This window comes from Electrophorus electricus, chromosome 21 (genome assembly GCF_041902795.1).
Source record: "Electrophorus electricus isolate QZ-2024a chromosome 21, ASM4190279v1, whole genome shotgun sequence".
Classification (NCBI taxonomy): Eukaryota; Metazoa; Chordata; class Actinopteri; order Gymnotiformes; family Gymnotidae; genus Electrophorus; species Electrophorus electricus.
In genome coordinates, this window is record NC_137517.1 from 14436301 (window position 1) to 14454047 (window position 17747).

The 17747-nt window shown below is 38.5% G+C and overlaps 1 protein-coding gene across 2 annotated transcripts; it reads right to left on the reverse strand.

The window, feature by feature from the left end:
• Nucleotides 1-2151: 2151 nt before the first annotated feature.
• On the reverse strand, nucleotides 2152-16904 carry LOC113567505 (Fc receptor-like protein 2). Of its 2 annotated transcripts, none has more exons than XM_081704358.1 (12): nucleotides 16843-16904; nucleotides 15459-15491; nucleotides 14090-14428; nucleotides 13514-13792; nucleotides 10950-11201; nucleotides 5936-6202; nucleotides 5503-5778; nucleotides 4943-5047; nucleotides 4746-4826; nucleotides 4495-4539; nucleotides 4308-4382; nucleotides 2152-3955 (listed from the first exon to the last, which is right to left on the reverse strand). In XM_081704358.1, exons 1-12 carry the CDS (start codon nucleotides 16871-16873, stop codon nucleotides 3864-3866), a joined length of 1875 nt encoding a protein of 624 aa, XP_081560484.1. In that variant the 5' UTR covers nucleotides 16874-16904; the 3' UTR covers nucleotides 2152-3863. The 2 variants fall into 2 exon arrangements, with proteins under 2 accessions (XP_081560484.1, XP_035377325.2); XM_035521432.2 differs by having other exon boundaries at nucleotides 15459-16175; nucleotides 16843-16899.
• Nucleotides 16905-17747: the final 843 nt, after the last annotated feature.

Sequence of the window (17747 nt, forward strand, 5' to 3'; positions counted from 1 at the left end):
GAGTTGAATCAGGTGTGTTTTAGTATAGCAAACAATAAACTCAACCCTGCACCTGGACTGACTCCTAGGTGCAACCATTCAGCACGTAATGTAGCTCCTGTTCACAGACAGCACCAACAATCACCTTCATAAATACACACACACCTATTTGCAGTGATACTCACCACTGCCCCCTGTGGTGTGATGAGGACTATGAGTGGAGCTGGGTGATGATGATCTCTGGTGCAGATCCTACTTGTGTGGTTTCCTAATTCCAGAAAATCAGGTCATACAGGGATTGGAGCCAAGTCTCTCTCTCCTGCAGAGTTCAAGCAGGGGTCAGGGGTTAAATGAAGCTACAAGCCTCACAGACATATTATAAAAAGCTGAGGTGTGTGTCTGGTCAATATATGTTCAGATAATATATATACAAAGACCTTATTGATTTACACATGGATTTTGGAGGTGTGTTAGTTTATATTATCACTTATATTACTGTTGTAACCCACTTCCCCTTTTTGTCATCGTGTGCTTTTGTTTGTATTCCCAGACTCTCCATGTTGTCTCACTGACCCTGAACTATTCTAATGACTCTGATGGTGGATTTGCCCTTAATAAATCTTGCTCTTCTAGGCGTATGCACCCGCCTTGTGATCGTGCCACGTTACATCAGTATTAAATGTTGAAAGTTAAATTGTCCTCCTTTAGAAAAGGATTTAGGTATTTAATTGTTATTTTTATTTTGAAGGTTTTTAAATAATTTCTATTTTCCTAGGGCTGATGTCATAATAGCATCAGCGTATCTTAATGAGTTAACTGAAACTGTAACGTAGGCGGCCCGAGTGCCGCAGGGTAGGACGCACAGACTCTCTCGACAGTGAATGACGTTATTAACATAAAATGTAGACCACATTGGTGGCACTCACATAGAACACTTACGGTGAACATTACTACACACTTAACATTTAACAAAGATTACATACACATTAATAGTGACTACACACACAAACATTACCACTACATAGACATTTAACCTCTACAGCTACAAAGACATAGATGGTGACAAAGACCAACAGGGAGCACACACTGACAGGGGTTTAAATAGACAGACAGGCATGTAACATTCCCGGGGGGCGTGGTTACAAACAATACACACGTGAATCCCCCTGCATCACGTGATTCGTGGGGGGCGGGGGCTTCCGTGACAGAAACAATAATACAAGATACTGATGTTGCCACTGTAACCATTACCGATATTGTGATGTACACAAGGCTGAAAATAGCTGTATGTGCACATTCTTAATCAAAACACATTTATTGTTTATTTGGGAAAAAAATAGCAATAGATCATTAACTGTGTCAACAATACTTTAAGTACATCTACTAGTTTTGCAAATTTTGAGATTAAGGCTATTTTAAAATTTAGTTCTATTTATTTAGATGATTTTGTGTGTATTTTTCCAGTCTTCGTTGCTTCGCTTCAGTTGCTCTGGCACTGCACGTGGTCACAACTCTAGCAGGTCCGTGAGAGTTGTGCTGTAGATCAAACTTGTACTGTACTCGTACTTGTACGTGCCAAAAGAAAACGATGACAATGCGACTAAGAGTCTGACTTTTATCAAGTAATAAACCATCATCATGTCTCTGATGAAACATATCCACAGTGTCATAAATATGTCATACAGTATAAGATCTTTGTGTTCAATAAAACGTTACATTTTTGTTGAAGGGTTGATATATGAAAAATATATTGCATATGAAAGGGGCCCCTATTATTTAAAGATTATAAGTTTTATAATAACTATATTTCCTGATCTTAAGATCTTTTTCAGACCTTTTGAGAAATAAATCATGTCTTTGCCTTTTTATTTGCAGAATAATGAAGCAAAAATAATTCAATAAAATTATTTATTTGAAATATAATTTCAAGGGGTTGTATTACTAAAACATCAATAAGAATGATAAAACCAATAAAAACGTTATAATTCCATATCACAATGCTGTATTTTGAGCCTTGGAGCTCACACACACACACATGCGCACACACACACACACACACACACACACACACACACACACACACACACACACACACACACACACACACACACACACACACACACACACACACACACACACACACACACACACACACACACACACACACACACACACATACACACACACACACACACACACACACACACACACACACACTATTAAAACCAGCGCAGTGGTAGCTCAGTGGTTAAGGTGCTTGACCTGCTGCTAATCGGCTGCGTGATGGTAATAAGACCATTGCTTGTTCAAGCCCCACTGCTGTCAGTGTTGGGCCCCTGAGCAAGGCCTTTAGCCCTCAATTGCTCAAGTTGTACTCAGTCATAATTGTAAGGGGGTTTAGCTTTTAGAAAAGCATCAGCTAAATGCTGGAAATGAAGTGAAGACAAATGTGATGTCCAATTATGTGATATTCCCACTATAGTAAAGCAACAGTGGAGGTTCTGGTGTCAATAGATTTAGAAGCTGAATGTTTATTAGATTTTTCCCGCAATAACTGTCCTTAAAGGAAAAAAACGTTGAGGACATGGGCAAACAGGGTAACAAAGGCATTGACATTTACACAGCGAGACAAGATTTATACACCATAATCAAAAATCAAGAGGACATTCCAGAAAGCAAAAGTTAAACTACTATCCTGTATCAGTTACCTCCAGCCAGGTATGTAACTTTATATTGGAGTGTGTGGTGCTAGAGACCCCTGTCATAGCACACAATGGCACAGGAGAAGAACATTCCTTCATCGCTCTAACCACAAGGTCCTTACATACACAATCTGCACTAATCACAAAAAAAACAACAAAAAAAAACAAAACATGTCACTCAAGCAGAAACTTCAGAACTTCAGAACAACTTAAAAGAAAGAAAGTCTCTTGGCTGTGAAGCCACACAGATCTCACACACTCATCTCTTAACACCCCCCCCACACACACACACACACACACACACACCAACCACTGAATTTGCTTCAACTGAAATGTTTATGTTACAACCAAAAAACTTGGTATGAAGATGATAATCACCACAAATAAAACAAATAAAATGTTCAAAGAATTTCTACAATAAGAGTGAAATGAGCTCATTATGTTTATTATGTGAAAACTGTTTTCACTTAAGAGTTTTTACTTCTAACTTGTTACCCCTTAATCTGACACTGAACACCTTCCTGCTATAGATTTGATTATCTGAAATTCTCATTTAAAACATGATTTTACTAAATAAATGAACGAACACTTGAATAAAGCAGTTCAAAGCTGTTGAAGCTTGGAGTGAGTAAGAAGAGGATGAACTGGTCTGTTTCCTCTCTGACTTCTGCATGTACAATCTCTGCTTTTCCTAACAACCTCGAACAGATGATTTAAAAAACATTCATTAGGATCAGAATTTCTGTTTTAATCTGCAAAGAATCATTTTCAGTTCAGCTACACATTGCCTGCCCTATATCTAACAAAGCTGGTTTGTTTCATTGTTTGCAAGTAAATAAACAGTGAATGGCTGTTGAGTTTCATGGGTTTTTTTATCAGTTATTATAAACCTGAGCTGTTAAATGATGCCATAAGTCTTGGAGCTCTGACCTTTGAGTGAGTCCTGCCTCAGCTCTGAGTACACAGAGCTCACACTCTCCTCACACTGGTCTTCTCTAGTAGTGGGCAAAAGAGCCTGAATTAAACTACAGGAAGAACTACAACCCTCCAATGATTAAAGCAGAACATGACCTGAATACAACAGATAACAAAGCATGCAATATTACTGAGCATTAAATCCAATGTAAATTATTGGTAAGGCCCACTGTATCTCGGTTTCCCACTAGGGGTCACTAAAGCCTCTCATTTTACTGTACGTTGTTTTTTCTTTGCTTTCTGTTTGGGTTTCATTTTAATCCCAGCATAAGTGACCTCACTGGTTCCATCACCAGCACCTGCAGTAACAGAATAAAACCAAAGCAAATGCAGTCATAACCTCTCACTGACCTTTAGCTTTCTATCAAATCAGCCAATAACATCACGTCATACACAGTTCATTCCCACAATGCACTGCTGCTACCTTTTGGTGACCAATTAGCACGTGATTCCTTTTTTCCATGTGATGCTAATGTCTGTAGTAGAGTGATATAGAGCAGGCTGTATTATCCAGTGAGTAGTTACACAGAACCTGTTACTCCCTCTGACTAATTCTGGGAGTAAATGGCTTGTGAGTCCTGGACTCTGTGTGTTATCTGCTAATTTTGTGTATGTGAATTAAATTCCAGTGTGAGGGTGATGTGGATGTACCTTTATTCCTGCTTTTGCTGTTGTGTATCATGACCTGAGCATAAATTACATCAGTGAGTTCATCTGCCGCTTCATCTGATAGAGAGTACAGTGTATTAGTCACTAGAAGAGGCTTCTGGGCTTTACAGTATAGCTGCAAACTATGGTCAGACGTTTCTAGAGTTAGTGAGAAATAAATTTTTTTTACCTATGCCACTCCTGTCTGCTCGGCCAACAATGTCATATGTGTGGGCTGTTTATAGGTTTAAAAGAAAACATAATTTTATAAACACCAAACTTCAAGATTATCAGGTACAGTATAAATGTGAAACAAAAGTGATGTAAGATTTAAACTGTTTTATTAATGAAATCAAAGCTTAATTGCTAATAAGGAAAGTTGTTAATGGCTCATTGCCTGAGCAGTGTGCAGTGGTGTGTATCCTGCCTGACACCCCTCACCTCCTGACTCTGTCTGGGTCTGATCTGATGTCTGATTGGTGTCTGATTGATTTCCAGTGCGGTGATACAGACATTCTACACCTGAACAACATAGAAATAAAAGAAAAGTGCTAATTAATTTAATTAGGCATTACACTGAATATCATACTAAAATATAACATTTAAATTATTCAAATTCTCTGCAGAAAATATCAGACCTTTGCTGGTTTTGTAGAACCATAACAGGACAAGTGAGATGAAGAGCAGAACCAATCTCAGTCCCACAGACAACCCAACCAGATCAGGATTGGGAAAATAACCATCTGAACACATGGGAACAAGAAACTTACATTTAAAGTAAAATTAATTATATAAAAACCTTTTTGTCTGCTCAATAATTATATCAGGTTTGTTGGCAGTAACTGAAGAAAACAACTGTGACTATTCACTAACACACACAAACTTAAGGAAATGCATTTCTAGTACAGAAACTACTTTATGCAAAAGCAAGTAACAGGCCTGTCTGACATGAAAGAAAAGACTTAGATTCAAAGCATTTGGCAGAGGCTCTTATCCAGAAATATTTATATATTTATCAGTATGACAATACGTGTGCACACTTGGGAATCAAACCCATGATCTTAGTGTTGTTAAAACTTTGCTGTTACAGGAGTATCTTACAATACCTTACAAGAAGAATTTTCAAACTAAATTCAGTGCTCAAAAATTATAAATTTCTCATTTCTATAGTAGTTATAGATCATAAAGAGATATTCACCAGTAATGTTTACCCAGAGTGCATCACTGTAGTGTGTGTAGTAGACTGGGTTTCCTCTGCCAGCTCTGCACCAGTACTGGCCTCCATCAGAGGGCGCCACTGAGTTGAGGGTGTAGGAGCTTGTTGCAGTGTTGGTCTCATTCTCAGGGTTCTGTGTGTGTCTGGACCAGTAAAGGCTCCATCCAGCAGACTGCTCCAGCTTACAGTGCAGAGTCACTGGGTTTCCCACAAGTGCAGCTCCTTTAAGGTGTGATGTGAGTTCAGGTCTAGGTTTTACTGTGACAAATTAAAATTTAATTGTTTATATGGATTATGCATTAAGTGGCATTTTACAAGAGTTTAAAACATGAACATCTCATTCTCACAGTTCATTAAATGGCAGTTCATGAGTTCACATGCTGCTCTCAGAGTTTTTACCATGGTAATTACTCACCTTTAACAAAGAGATGCACTCCATTACTGTAGTGTGATGATGGAGGGTAGTAAAATCTCTTTCCTCTACACCAGTACTGATCCTGGTCTACTGGTGAGCTGATGGTGAAGGTGTTTATCTCAGACTGATGGACTGCAGTCTTACTGCTGCCTTTATACCACTGATACCTCCAGTTATGGTTAGACTCTATTTCACACTTCAGAGTGACTGACTCTCCAGTGAACACAGAACCCTGAGGCTCCACAGACAGTGTAGCAGTGGGTAAAGCTTTGGGACGAAGAACAGGAATATATATATATATATATATATAATGTTAGAAATGTCCATCATTCTCAGATTAAAAGTACATAATTAAAATATTTTAACAATATTCTAAAGCATTTTAAAAATATAAGTCATTAAAATATTTCAGAACATATTGGAAACCTCTCAAAACCACAATGCTGTGACAATTTGAAATCTATTTAATCATTTGTAGTGATCTTGTATTACATAGCATTTTACAAGAGTTTAAAACATGAACGTTTCAATGTAAGAGTCTCTTTATTTAATCTAGCCAGACACCTTGTTCATATTTTCCAATGATGTATCATCTTTAATTATGCCTGTGATGTCATACACTTTTATGTCACATTCATTTTCATGAGAGGAGTGAACTCTACTGCCCCCCTGTGTCATTATTATGTCCAGGCAGTTACACTCTCTCCTGCTGATTCACAGGTGAGTGTGATGGTCTCTCTACTCATTATTTGTGACCAATTAGGCTGCACAGTCAGAACAGCTCAGGTTCCAGTGTAGAAATCACACAGTACTTATATTCTGCTTTTATGTTCATCTCTCATGTGTTAGAAGCTTTTAAGACCATTAAAACTGAACATTGGATGCTGATTGATGAAAAGTACACATATATCTGTACCGCACTATGTGAGATCACTGTGTACTCTCGTCTTTAACACAGAAGGGGATTTATTAGTCACATCAGGTCTTATAGTACAGGATTGGAGCAAATGCCTTTAATATCAAGATTGTAAAAAACAGTTAAATGCACTAAATTGGGTTTAGTTTTGACAAATATTGTTTGCAATTTTAAACAATAACAATTATTTTTTTGAAAAAACAACAACAACAAATCATTATTTTTTACTATTGTGATTTAATAAATAAAAAGTATATTTACCTTATGGGTCAAGTGGTGGAGTAATTGGTAGAATACTCAATTACTAAAATAATCTTTACCTAATTATGAATATTCTGTAACCAATAATTTCCCTTTCTCTTAACAAGTACAGTACTGTGCAAGAGTTTTAGGCAGGTGTGAAATTTGCTGTAAACTAAGAATTCTTTCAAAATTGGAAGTAATAGTTTATTTTCATCAATTAGCAAAATGCAGTGAATGAACAGAAGAGAAATCTAAATCAAATCAATATTTGGTGTGACCACCCTTTGCCTTCAAAACAGCATCAATTCTTCTAGGTACACTTGCAGACTGGTAGGTTGTTCCAAACATCTTGGAGAACTAACCACAGATCTTCTGTGGATGTAGGTTTCCTCAAATCCTTCTGTCTCTTCATGTAATCCCAGACAGACTCGATGATGTTGAGATCAGGGCTCTGTGGGAGCCATACCATCACTTCAGTGCAAAGAAGAACAAGAAGTCCTTGAAGATAGTTCTTAATGACAATCGCTGTATGTTTGGGGTCATTGTCCTGCTGCGGAATAAATTTGGGGCCAATGATACGCCTCCCTTTTTGGTTTTGCATGAAGGATAAGTAGCTGCCTGTATTTCTCCATTTCACCATTAATCCTAACCAAATCTCCATCTCCATTTGCAGAAATGCAGCCCCAAACTTGCAAGGAACCTCCACCATACTTCACTGTTGCCTGCAGACACTCATTATTGTACCACTCTCCAGCCCTTCAATGAACAACCTGCCTTCTGCTACAGCCAAATATTTCAAATCTTGACTCATCAGTCCAGAGCACCAGCTGCCATTTTTCTGCACCCAAGATCCTATGTTTTCATGCATAGTTGAGTCGCTTGACCTTGTTTCCATGTCGGAGGTATGGCTTTTTGGCTGCAACTCTTCTATGAAGACCACTTCTGGCCAGACTTCTCTGGACAGTAGATGGGTGTACCTGGGTTCCACTGGTTTCTGTCAGATCTGAGCTGATGGCACTACTGGACATCCTCCAATTTTGAAGGGAAATAAGCTTGATGTGTTTTTCATCTGCTGCATTAAGTTTCCATCTACCATCCTCAACATTGCCCGTTTCTTTGTGCTTCTACAAAAGAGCTTGAACAGCACATCTCGAAACCCCAGTCTGCTTTGAAATCTTTGTCTGGGAGAGCCCTTGCTGATGCAGTATAACTACCTTGTTGCTGTGCTCAGTCTTGCCATGGTGTATGCGCTGTGACATGAAACTGTCTTCCACAACCTCAGCTTGGTAGCAAAGTTTGGCTGTTCAGTTTTAAGCCTCCTACACAGCTGTTTATGTTTCAGTTAATCACTATGTTTCAACCTACATGTGAAATTGATGATCATTAGCACCTGTTTGGTATAATTGGTTGATCATACATCTGACTATAATCCTACAAAATCCCTGACTTTGTGAAAGTGCACCTATAAGAATTGATGCTGGTTTGAAGGCAAAGGGTTGTAACACCAAATATTGATTTGATTTAGATTTTTCTTTTGTTCGCTCACTTTGCATTTCATAAATTGATAAAAATAAACAATTATTATCTGTATGTTTGAAAGTATGAAAGTATTTGTATGTTTCACACCTGCCTAAAACTTAACAGTTGTATGTTAAAAAGAACATTATATTGATTGGTCAAAATAGTCATGTGATACACATCCAAAATGTGAACCCTCCTCCCTTTTCCCCTTCCAGATTCATTTTGGTGGTTAATATGTGCACCTCCAGTTTTAAGCTCATTTTGAACTATTTGTACTTGTTCACTTTAACACTAGTTAACTGAAATTGTACACATAGCACAATGATCATTTAGGATTCAAACTGAAGTGGACACTTGGGACAAGACATCCATTCACATCCAGGCTTATTTTCCATCATTTAGGTTTCATTTGAGCTCATCTAATACAGAAGAAGATGTAAAAAAAAATGTTAAAAAAACTTTTATTTTTGGTTTATAATGTGTACTTTGATGCTAGTAATTCATTTTTAGCCATTCACTACATTTCCCGATTCACTGGGGTCTTGTCTAATTAATTGAACACTTTATGTATGTATTTTTTACTAGGTGTGCTAGACATCTCCAAAGTGCCCAAAACCCTCTCCAAATGCATGCAAAGTCATCAGTCACTATACATTGAATTTGCAAGCTTCTTGTTGCTAAACAATCAAAACAATGTTCAACAACTTACTAAAAAACAATATTAACTTCATACCTTCATTGTTAAAGGATAAACAATATTAGCTTCATTGCTATTAGCTTTATTGCTGTTAGACTAAAAGGTTATGCTGGGAAAATTCTGTAATGCTGTAAATGCTGTAATGGTGGCTGAAATAGTGTGCTTTCTCATTTGTACTTACAGTTTGTACCTGGATGACGAATTTTCCCAGGAATGAATGGAAACATCCAATGATTTGCAAAGTAAATATTGAAGCTAGTCCATGCTAGAAGACACTGAATTATCTCTCAGCTTCCAGCTCATAACTGCACCCAAACAACTCCACATAGACTTCAGCTAAAATAAGCTTCTTCCTTTCCATGATGCCCAATAGTATTGGTGATCAAATCATTCTTAAATCTATTTCTATGACTTCTATGTCAGTTTCCCCAAACAGCGTCAGATGCATGCACTACACTTCATCTGATTATGTATGGCTGTAGCTGACTAAATGGGTAAATAAATAAGGCAAGTGAGGTGTCTTAAGTTTTCGTCTAAACATCCTCTATTTGTTGAAACAGCTGTCAATCACACCACTTGAGCCTGGAAAACACTTGTGAAGTAATTTGATAGCCCCCTTCCCCTTCTCCCTTCACACCTTGGTCAATGGTAGGTGTGAATTGCTGTCACTCAAAGCATATAGACCTTTATGCCCCAACACCAATGATGGAATCTGAAAGAGGAGGGTGTTGGGATCTATCTAGGAACACTTCTATATGAGTAGCATGCATTTTGTGGTAACTAAAGGCTTGCTAAAGGTATTTTGTGTTAGATTATAAAGGAAATGAATGCATCTTTTTGGACAAAGACATGAGCAGGCAAATAAAGAACTTTACTAGCATTCCATTTGCTATTTCCTATTACTGAACCTGAAGTTATCTTATACCAGAACCATGTTTTAAAATGCCATTTAAAAGGCACGATTGTTGTTGACATTTACCAAAAAACATCGTGTACTCAGTGTGGGAGTTCTGGCAAACAGTTGCACATAGCTGGCTGAAAATTGGTAAGGAGGTACTTATATTAGTCCTAAGAAATATGTTAAAAGATGTACTATATTTTATGAATATTCAATGTTATCAAGTGATTTATTTGAAAATGCCAAATTGGGTCCACCCACGGGACCGTTAGAGGGTGCATGTGCAGTAACCAACTCTACATACTTCAGATATTTATTCATTTATGATATGTGCAAGAAACAAATAGGTTCATACAGTTTGTACAAACTCAGTGCAATTACTGTCAAGACAGTATGACAGTATGACAGTTTGCCCTTTTGTCATTATAGTACTTTTTACATTTACAGGATTTGGTAGATGTGCTTTTGTGCTTTGTCATCTTTATCAAATGTATGTCTTCATGTGAGCATATGTGTGTTAAGAATATGATCAGGCTAAAGCCCTGGCTAATGTGGAAAAGGGTTCTTTTTAGTGAAGAGGTGAGTCTCCATGGACTGCACTGTAATGTTGATAGGACTAATTCTCCCTTCAGATTAAGAATTCTAAAAATAATTTCTCAGATACTCCACTGGAATTGCCTTTTTTTATTTCTTGTTAAACTGGTTTAATAATAAACAAGTGAAATAATTGCTTTCTTACCTCTGACTGAGACAGAGCTGGGTGGTGACTCTCCCCTCTCTGGGTGTTTACAGTGGTAGAAACCCTCATCTGACTTTGAGACAGTGTGGATGATCATCTCTCCTGCAGATTGGTTCTGGATAAGTAATCCATCTTTATAGAAATCAGCTCTGAGGTCTGACTGGATTGTACTTGGGCGAAGTAAACAGTGTAGAGTCAGAGGATCTCCCTCAGTCAGAAGATGGACAGGACTTTCCAGGATCACATCACCAACTAAAACAGAAAAAACTTTACTCATCATTTACAGTGAGAAGGACTGTAAACAAATAATTGTACTGACACAAATATATACATTCATCAAAGTGGCATGTGGTCATCACATTCATATTTGGCTTCTGTGTGTAATAAAATTCACATCTAAACTTTATTTAAACTTTATTTAAAACTGTATATTTGATTTTGCTTCTAATGTAGGCACTTTGAATTTAAGAAAAGTGCAATATTATTTGAATTTGTTGTTTTCATTTGACACCCTGAAGCAATGATAGATTTGTAGGTCACAGTACAGCCCTGTTCAATGTTTTACCTGCTCTAACAAAGCAGATTCATCTCAGGTGTAAACAGTCAATGCAGTAGTGCTGCACCCTTCCTGTTCTAGAGATAATCCACTCACTTTTTAACACCTGCACATTTGTCTTTGCATGCTTTTCACACATGTGAAGTTAATTCACCAACTGCTCAAATCACCACATGGTTTTTGTAACAATAGAGATGGAGGAAGGTTAGTGGGATTGTAACGTGTGAGTAGTGGAGAGCGAACACACTTGCGAAGTGCCAGCACGGTGGATGTTATGCGTAAATGAACTAACCAGGGAAGCCATAATACAAGGGACGAATGCGAGAATTACAAACTGTGTTTATTAACCAATACAGACTAACAATACCGACTAGAACAAGGAATAGATAGACAAACATAAAAGGTAATAGGCTAACAGAACAATAACAGGCTAATAGGGTTAGGGCGAGACTAAGTTAGACAAATGACGTTGAAAGCAAGAGACAGTGAGGGTAACTAAACAGGGACCACGGGGAGAAAACACAGTTATGAGGGGCGAGAGCAAATGGGAAAATACTAAACATGTACGAGCGAAGATCAAAAACTAACCATTTCTAACCAAACACACAAGAGTGAGGATAAACGAGATCTAACTAAACACATAAGCAGGGAGCTATGACTAACGGGATCTTACCAGAAACATATTTTAGCAAAACACATATTAGCGAAGGCTCGACGAGAAACAAGAGCTAACCAGAAACAATGACCGACAAACAAGAGACGCAGACACAAGGTTCAAATAAGACTACAATTAGGGACAATTGGGGAGGAGACAGGGAACCATAGAGATTGACAAAAACCCAGAAGTGACTAGTTTGCTCGGGAAACGCTCCGGTCTGCGGGCGTGACAGAGATCCATATACAGGCTTTACTGGTGTTTACATGAACAAAGAGGTCAAAATCAGAACAGAGAAAAATCAGCACAGGCAGAGGAACAAACACACCATCCAAAAACACAACCAGGGAGAACAGGCCAGAAGTAGTCAAGCCACAGAAACCAGTAAAGAGGCCAAGACCAAAACACCAGAGAGAGGAATGAAAACAAAAACACAAGCCCAGGGCCACAAGACCAGAAAAGTCAATAGTAGAAAAACTCAGCCTTGTCAAGGAAAGAACTGACGATGATTCACAATGGCTGAAGGGAGGAGAGGAATATGTATAGGGAGGGTAAAGAGGGGATGATAATGGACAGGTGTTGGAGATGAGAGTTGCTATGGAGACGGCTAGTATTCAGGAGATGAGGTCTTCTGGTGTCTAGAAGCGGTATCGTCACTGACAGATGTATGGCAGTCACACATGGTGTTGTTCATACATCATTCAAGGTGGTCAAATCCGTGTTCTTTTTGTGGAGTTTTGATGAGTAAAGGCTAGTGCTCAGTCTTTGTACAGTACTGTCTCACCCTCCTCTGTACACACCTGTCAGCCTTGACTTCCTGGGCCTTCTGACTACCAGTACCACCCTTACACACCTGCTGCTCATGTCCACCACACAACTGTCTTGGGTGGGTTTGTCTGCGATGATTTTTTATTTATTTGTGCATATTTCTGAGATATGTGTCTGTTGGTCAGGTTTTCTCAAATGATTTTGTTCTTAATACTCACTTTGTGAATGTATTACTGATGTATTACTGATGTATTACACAGATTGTTTTATTACTTCCACATCACTCCCTTAAACTTTTCTTTTATATTCTCTTTGTTAGAAGTAAAACCAGTGGTTGTGTAGATTTATAACAAATGCATTTGAAGTAGGAGTGTCCTGTAATGGCCCAGTACAGCCATGCTGAGTGTTTCACCCGAACAGCAGTGCAATAGCATTGCTGTGTTCAGATCACCAACCAATTCTAAAAATGACAGAATTCCTGTTAGAAGGGGCAGTTTGACTCTTAGACACTAATACTTTCTAATATTCTGTGATCAAGCATTTCCTTTTCCCCTTAACAAGTGCGTGAACTACATGGAGACTCACTGTGCACTTTGATGCTGACAGGATTACTGTTCCCTCCAGATTCAGACTGACACCAGTACACTCCAGAGTGGGATGGGTAGATGAAGCTGGCGCTGCAGGTAGATCCTGTATCTGATCCCCAGACAAAATAACATTCTAACATCCTCCCACTGTGTGTGTATCCTCTTACTCTCCATCCAGTAGAGTCACTCTGCACCTCACAGCTCAGTGAAAGAGAGTCACCACTAAAGTGTTGAGCTCTGCTTGGACTGATGATCAGAGACGCAGGAGGAGACACACCTTACAAACAGAAAATATAATTATGATGTGCTATTAAAATGTTCTTATCATAATTCAAGTGTTGTTACCATATTCAACATGGAAAGAACTAGTCTTACACCTACTTTGATTATATAAAACTACTATAAGGACATCTAGTTAAAATCCTGTCACTGAGTGTGTTCAATTGCTCTTTTATACATTTTAGATTTTAATATATACTGATTGGGGGAAAATGTATTAACATTGTATACTTTTCTATGTGATCTTCCTCTTACATGCTACACTCCAACACATATTGTTGTTGTATTTCCTCACCGGTGATCCATAGTGGCTGTGGACTGCTAAACTCTGTCTGATAGCGTGCTTCTCCTCTCTCTGCTCTGCACACATAAACTCCTGTGTGATGAAGAGCAGCAGGACTGAGAGTGTAGGAGCCTGCAGCTCCTCTGCTGCCGTCTGAGAGGAGCTCTACAGAATATCTCACAATGCCATACATGTTTCTTATTGGAGTTAATCCTTCTCTGTAGGGAACAACTCTGTACCAGCTGAATGTCCAGCCTGTAGAGGAGTTTCTGACCTCACAGTTTAGAGTTACTGAGACTCCTTCAGTCAGCCAGCTTTGTGGAGACACACTCAGTACTGCCTGGAGTATCTCTGTAACACAGCAAATAAAGAATGCTGAGCCTGTAAAATTACACATACAGAACAGTAATCTTGCCATTAATGAATAAAGTCATAATTTCATCTGTCTCTGCACAAACACACAAACTCACCTGAAATAATCAATTCAATACTATCACTGAGTGTCACTTCTTCTGTCTCTTCTTCTACTTTATATCAAACATTGCATGGCTGTATCACTAAGCTTGTTACAATGTTAGAGAAGCATTATGTGAAGCACTAGTAAAGCCCTCTGCTGAGAATATCCCCCACTACATTTAGACACTATCATCTCTGGAGATTTCACTAGCTTCCATTTGTTACTAGTTGATGGATTTGGTCACAGTGGAAATAGTAAAGAGGGATTTAGAAAATGACAAAGTAGATATAATAATCTATTATATAAAAATATAATATAGTCTTTTTGCAGAATATCATATCAATATTGACTATTAATAATAGTATCTGAGCAAAATACACTGATGATGTGATAGAGGTAAATCCCCCCCCCCCCCCATGCGTTTGGCTTTACGTATCAAAAGATGGTCATTTCAGTGCCCTCCCCAGATAACATCACCCCTCGTAGACATGAGTAAAATAGGTTGTAAAACTATTCTTTTGATATTTCATTTAAAATTATTGACAACAATCTAAACTATTTTTGAACTACAAAGATTGAAAGGAAAAACTTGAATCTTATCATTATTTTTTCTGACATCTATTTATTTCTTAGTAAAGACTTTTTTACAGCTTGTTTTATGACAGGTGTCAGTATTTGTGGAGGGTGCTTTATGTCTTCAGAAATACATTTTCTTAAAGACCATGCCATCAGTGGGCTAATCCATGCTCAGCTGTGTATTATATGATGTCAAAGCACTCCACAGAGACGACCAGGCCTCTCCTCCAGTTCACGTGTTTCTGTGCCCCTCCACAGGTGTGTGTTGAAATTGTAAAATCCACAGATTAAAACACAAGTGAATCAAACATGCACAGACAACAAAAAGCATGAACACGTAGTAATTACCTTGTGCGGGCCAAGCTCGTAGTGAAATCAGCGCTAAAGAAGTTAGAGGAAAAATTAACATAAAATAAGAAGAACAATTAACATAATGTAAACACTAAAGTTATTCATTTATTTAGGAAAACAGGACAACCTGAAAAATAATATGAGCATCAAATAACAGAAAATGTTTTCACTCAGTGGGCTCTATTTTTGTGGACACAGTACAAGCATAGAAATAAGACCACGTTTGATCGTTTTATGACCAGCAGAGATGCACTAATCTGCTGCAATTACAAAAAGAGATGAGACTAGTTTGATATAAGCAGTGCCTCCCTTTGTGGTCAGTGAGAGTAGCCTGCTGTAGTGAGCGGAGAAGCTGAACAGAGAACCGTCAAACCAGACACTTTTACCTGCCACACCCACGTGTGCTCGCAGATCTAACAGGATTCATATGTACAAATATGTAACACTTCTTTGAAGAATATAAAATCCTATTTCACATGTGAGGTTAATAGAGACACAGTACACTATGCTGTAGTAACTACAGTTAGTGGGTACATGTTTGTGGGCAGATATTCTAGCCACTGCGAATTAAGCTCTGTTGTCATCAAACCATCTCTCGGTTCATGCGGCCAAGTGAAGAGCAAATGCAACATCTGGCTCTGAAACCTGTGGCTGCCTCGCTGTCGTGAGATTATGACGGCATGTGTCACCATGCTGTACTGATGGCCGATGTTGCTAATGCAAGTAAAAAAAAAACAAAAAAAAACCAATGACCATCATGCACTGTGTGAGCCAAGCAGCAATAGGTCTGTGCAGCGCCGCGTTAAGATGAACAAGCGTAGTGGGTTAGAATGAATGCATGATCAGCAGATGTGGTTAGGCATGCTGCAGCAATGTCTAACCAGATTAACTTCTCTACTTCCTTTTAAAAGCTGAGCATGAGCCTGTGAAACAGAACAATGACAATTTCATACAGGAACTAGAGTGCAAACAAAATTCATGCATGTCAGGGAGGTAAAGAGTCCAAACACCAAAATATATGGCACTTGAAGAATTATTATTATTGTTTGTTATGATGAGATTAATTCAGAATTTTTAGATGATGAATTATTTAAATTATGTATTTTTCTGTGCTTATTGATACACCAATTGTCGGATTCACATTTAAGTACCAATAGAATTATTTTTTCTTTTAAAAAAATCAAACAGAACCCTTTCAATACCAGACATGGATACAGTGAGGACACCTGACAATATGGAACTGAAGCTCTGATACTCCCCTCTGAGTGAACTACACAACTAACCCACTGGACCTCATTATTCAGGATCCTCAGACTGCATATTAACAACTTCATATAGCACCACTCACTCTAATAAAGACATAAAGAGAAGATTTACTCACAGAGTATCACAGGGAGTGGACTGAGCTCCATACTGTCACAGTAATGATGGACTGACTGATCAACTGCGTGTTAAAAGCTCAATACTTCATCAACACTTCCGGGGAGTATGTTGCAGCAGGAGGGACTTACTAATTTATTTCACGTCTCTCACAGGGCCCTGTACATAGGAAACAATGGGGCTGACTGTTCACCATAATTAATATAAATATGCTTTATTTGAGAATTTTAAAATCTTTGTGAAATGAGTGTATTGCTATGACATTTTTAGAACTAGACAGATGTTCTAGTTCTTTCCTCTTTTCATGAAGAGATTGCATTCTCCCTCCCTTGCTGACTCACATCGTGATACGGAGTAGAATGAGGAGGAGCAGAGCAGGTTCCAGTGAGTCTAACCCTTCACTAAAACTGATATTAGATGTAACTTATTATTGGGGTGGGACACTTTTAGTGCTGTTCCAGGACCTCCATGCTGGGGAGGGCAATAGGAGGCAGGGCTGCTACCCTTCATTCACCTGGAGCAGACACCATGATCTGGTACCCATCACCAAACCACCATAAGAAGAAACTGCAATGCTCGCATACCGGAACATCTCCTGTTTCCATGGCTACATGAATCACTTCCTTGTTTTCCTGCTATCGTCTGTTTCTATTGTTCCCTGTCTCCTCCTCTTTAGCTCCAGCTGTTCCTTGTTTGTCGTTCGTTAGTCTTACTATTCAAGCCGTGCTTTCTCGTCTTATGTTTACTGTTTTTTCATTCCTCCTTTGTCTGTTGTGCTTTCTCGCTTTGCTTCCTTCTAGGTTATGCTCTCACAGTTATATGCAAGTATTGTCCGGTTTTCCCCTTGTCTCCTCATGTCTATCTGCAACTTTCTGGTTTCCTCTTTAGCCCTGTCTCTTCTTACGA

Excerpts from the sequence above, each read along its gene's own strand:
- LOC113567505 (XM_081704358.1), bottom strand. The coding sequence starts at position 16,873 with ATGGAGCTCAGTCCACTCCCTGTGATACTCT. Across the intron at positions 15,492-16,842 it reads TCCACTCCCTGTGATACTCT|CGCTGATTTCACTACGAGCT; the intron begins GTGAGTAAATCT and ends TAACTTCTTTAG. Across the intron at positions 4,540-4,745 it reads GACCCAGACAGAGTCAGGAG|CCCACACATATGACATTGTT; the intron begins GTGAGGGGTGTC and ends ACCTATAAACAG.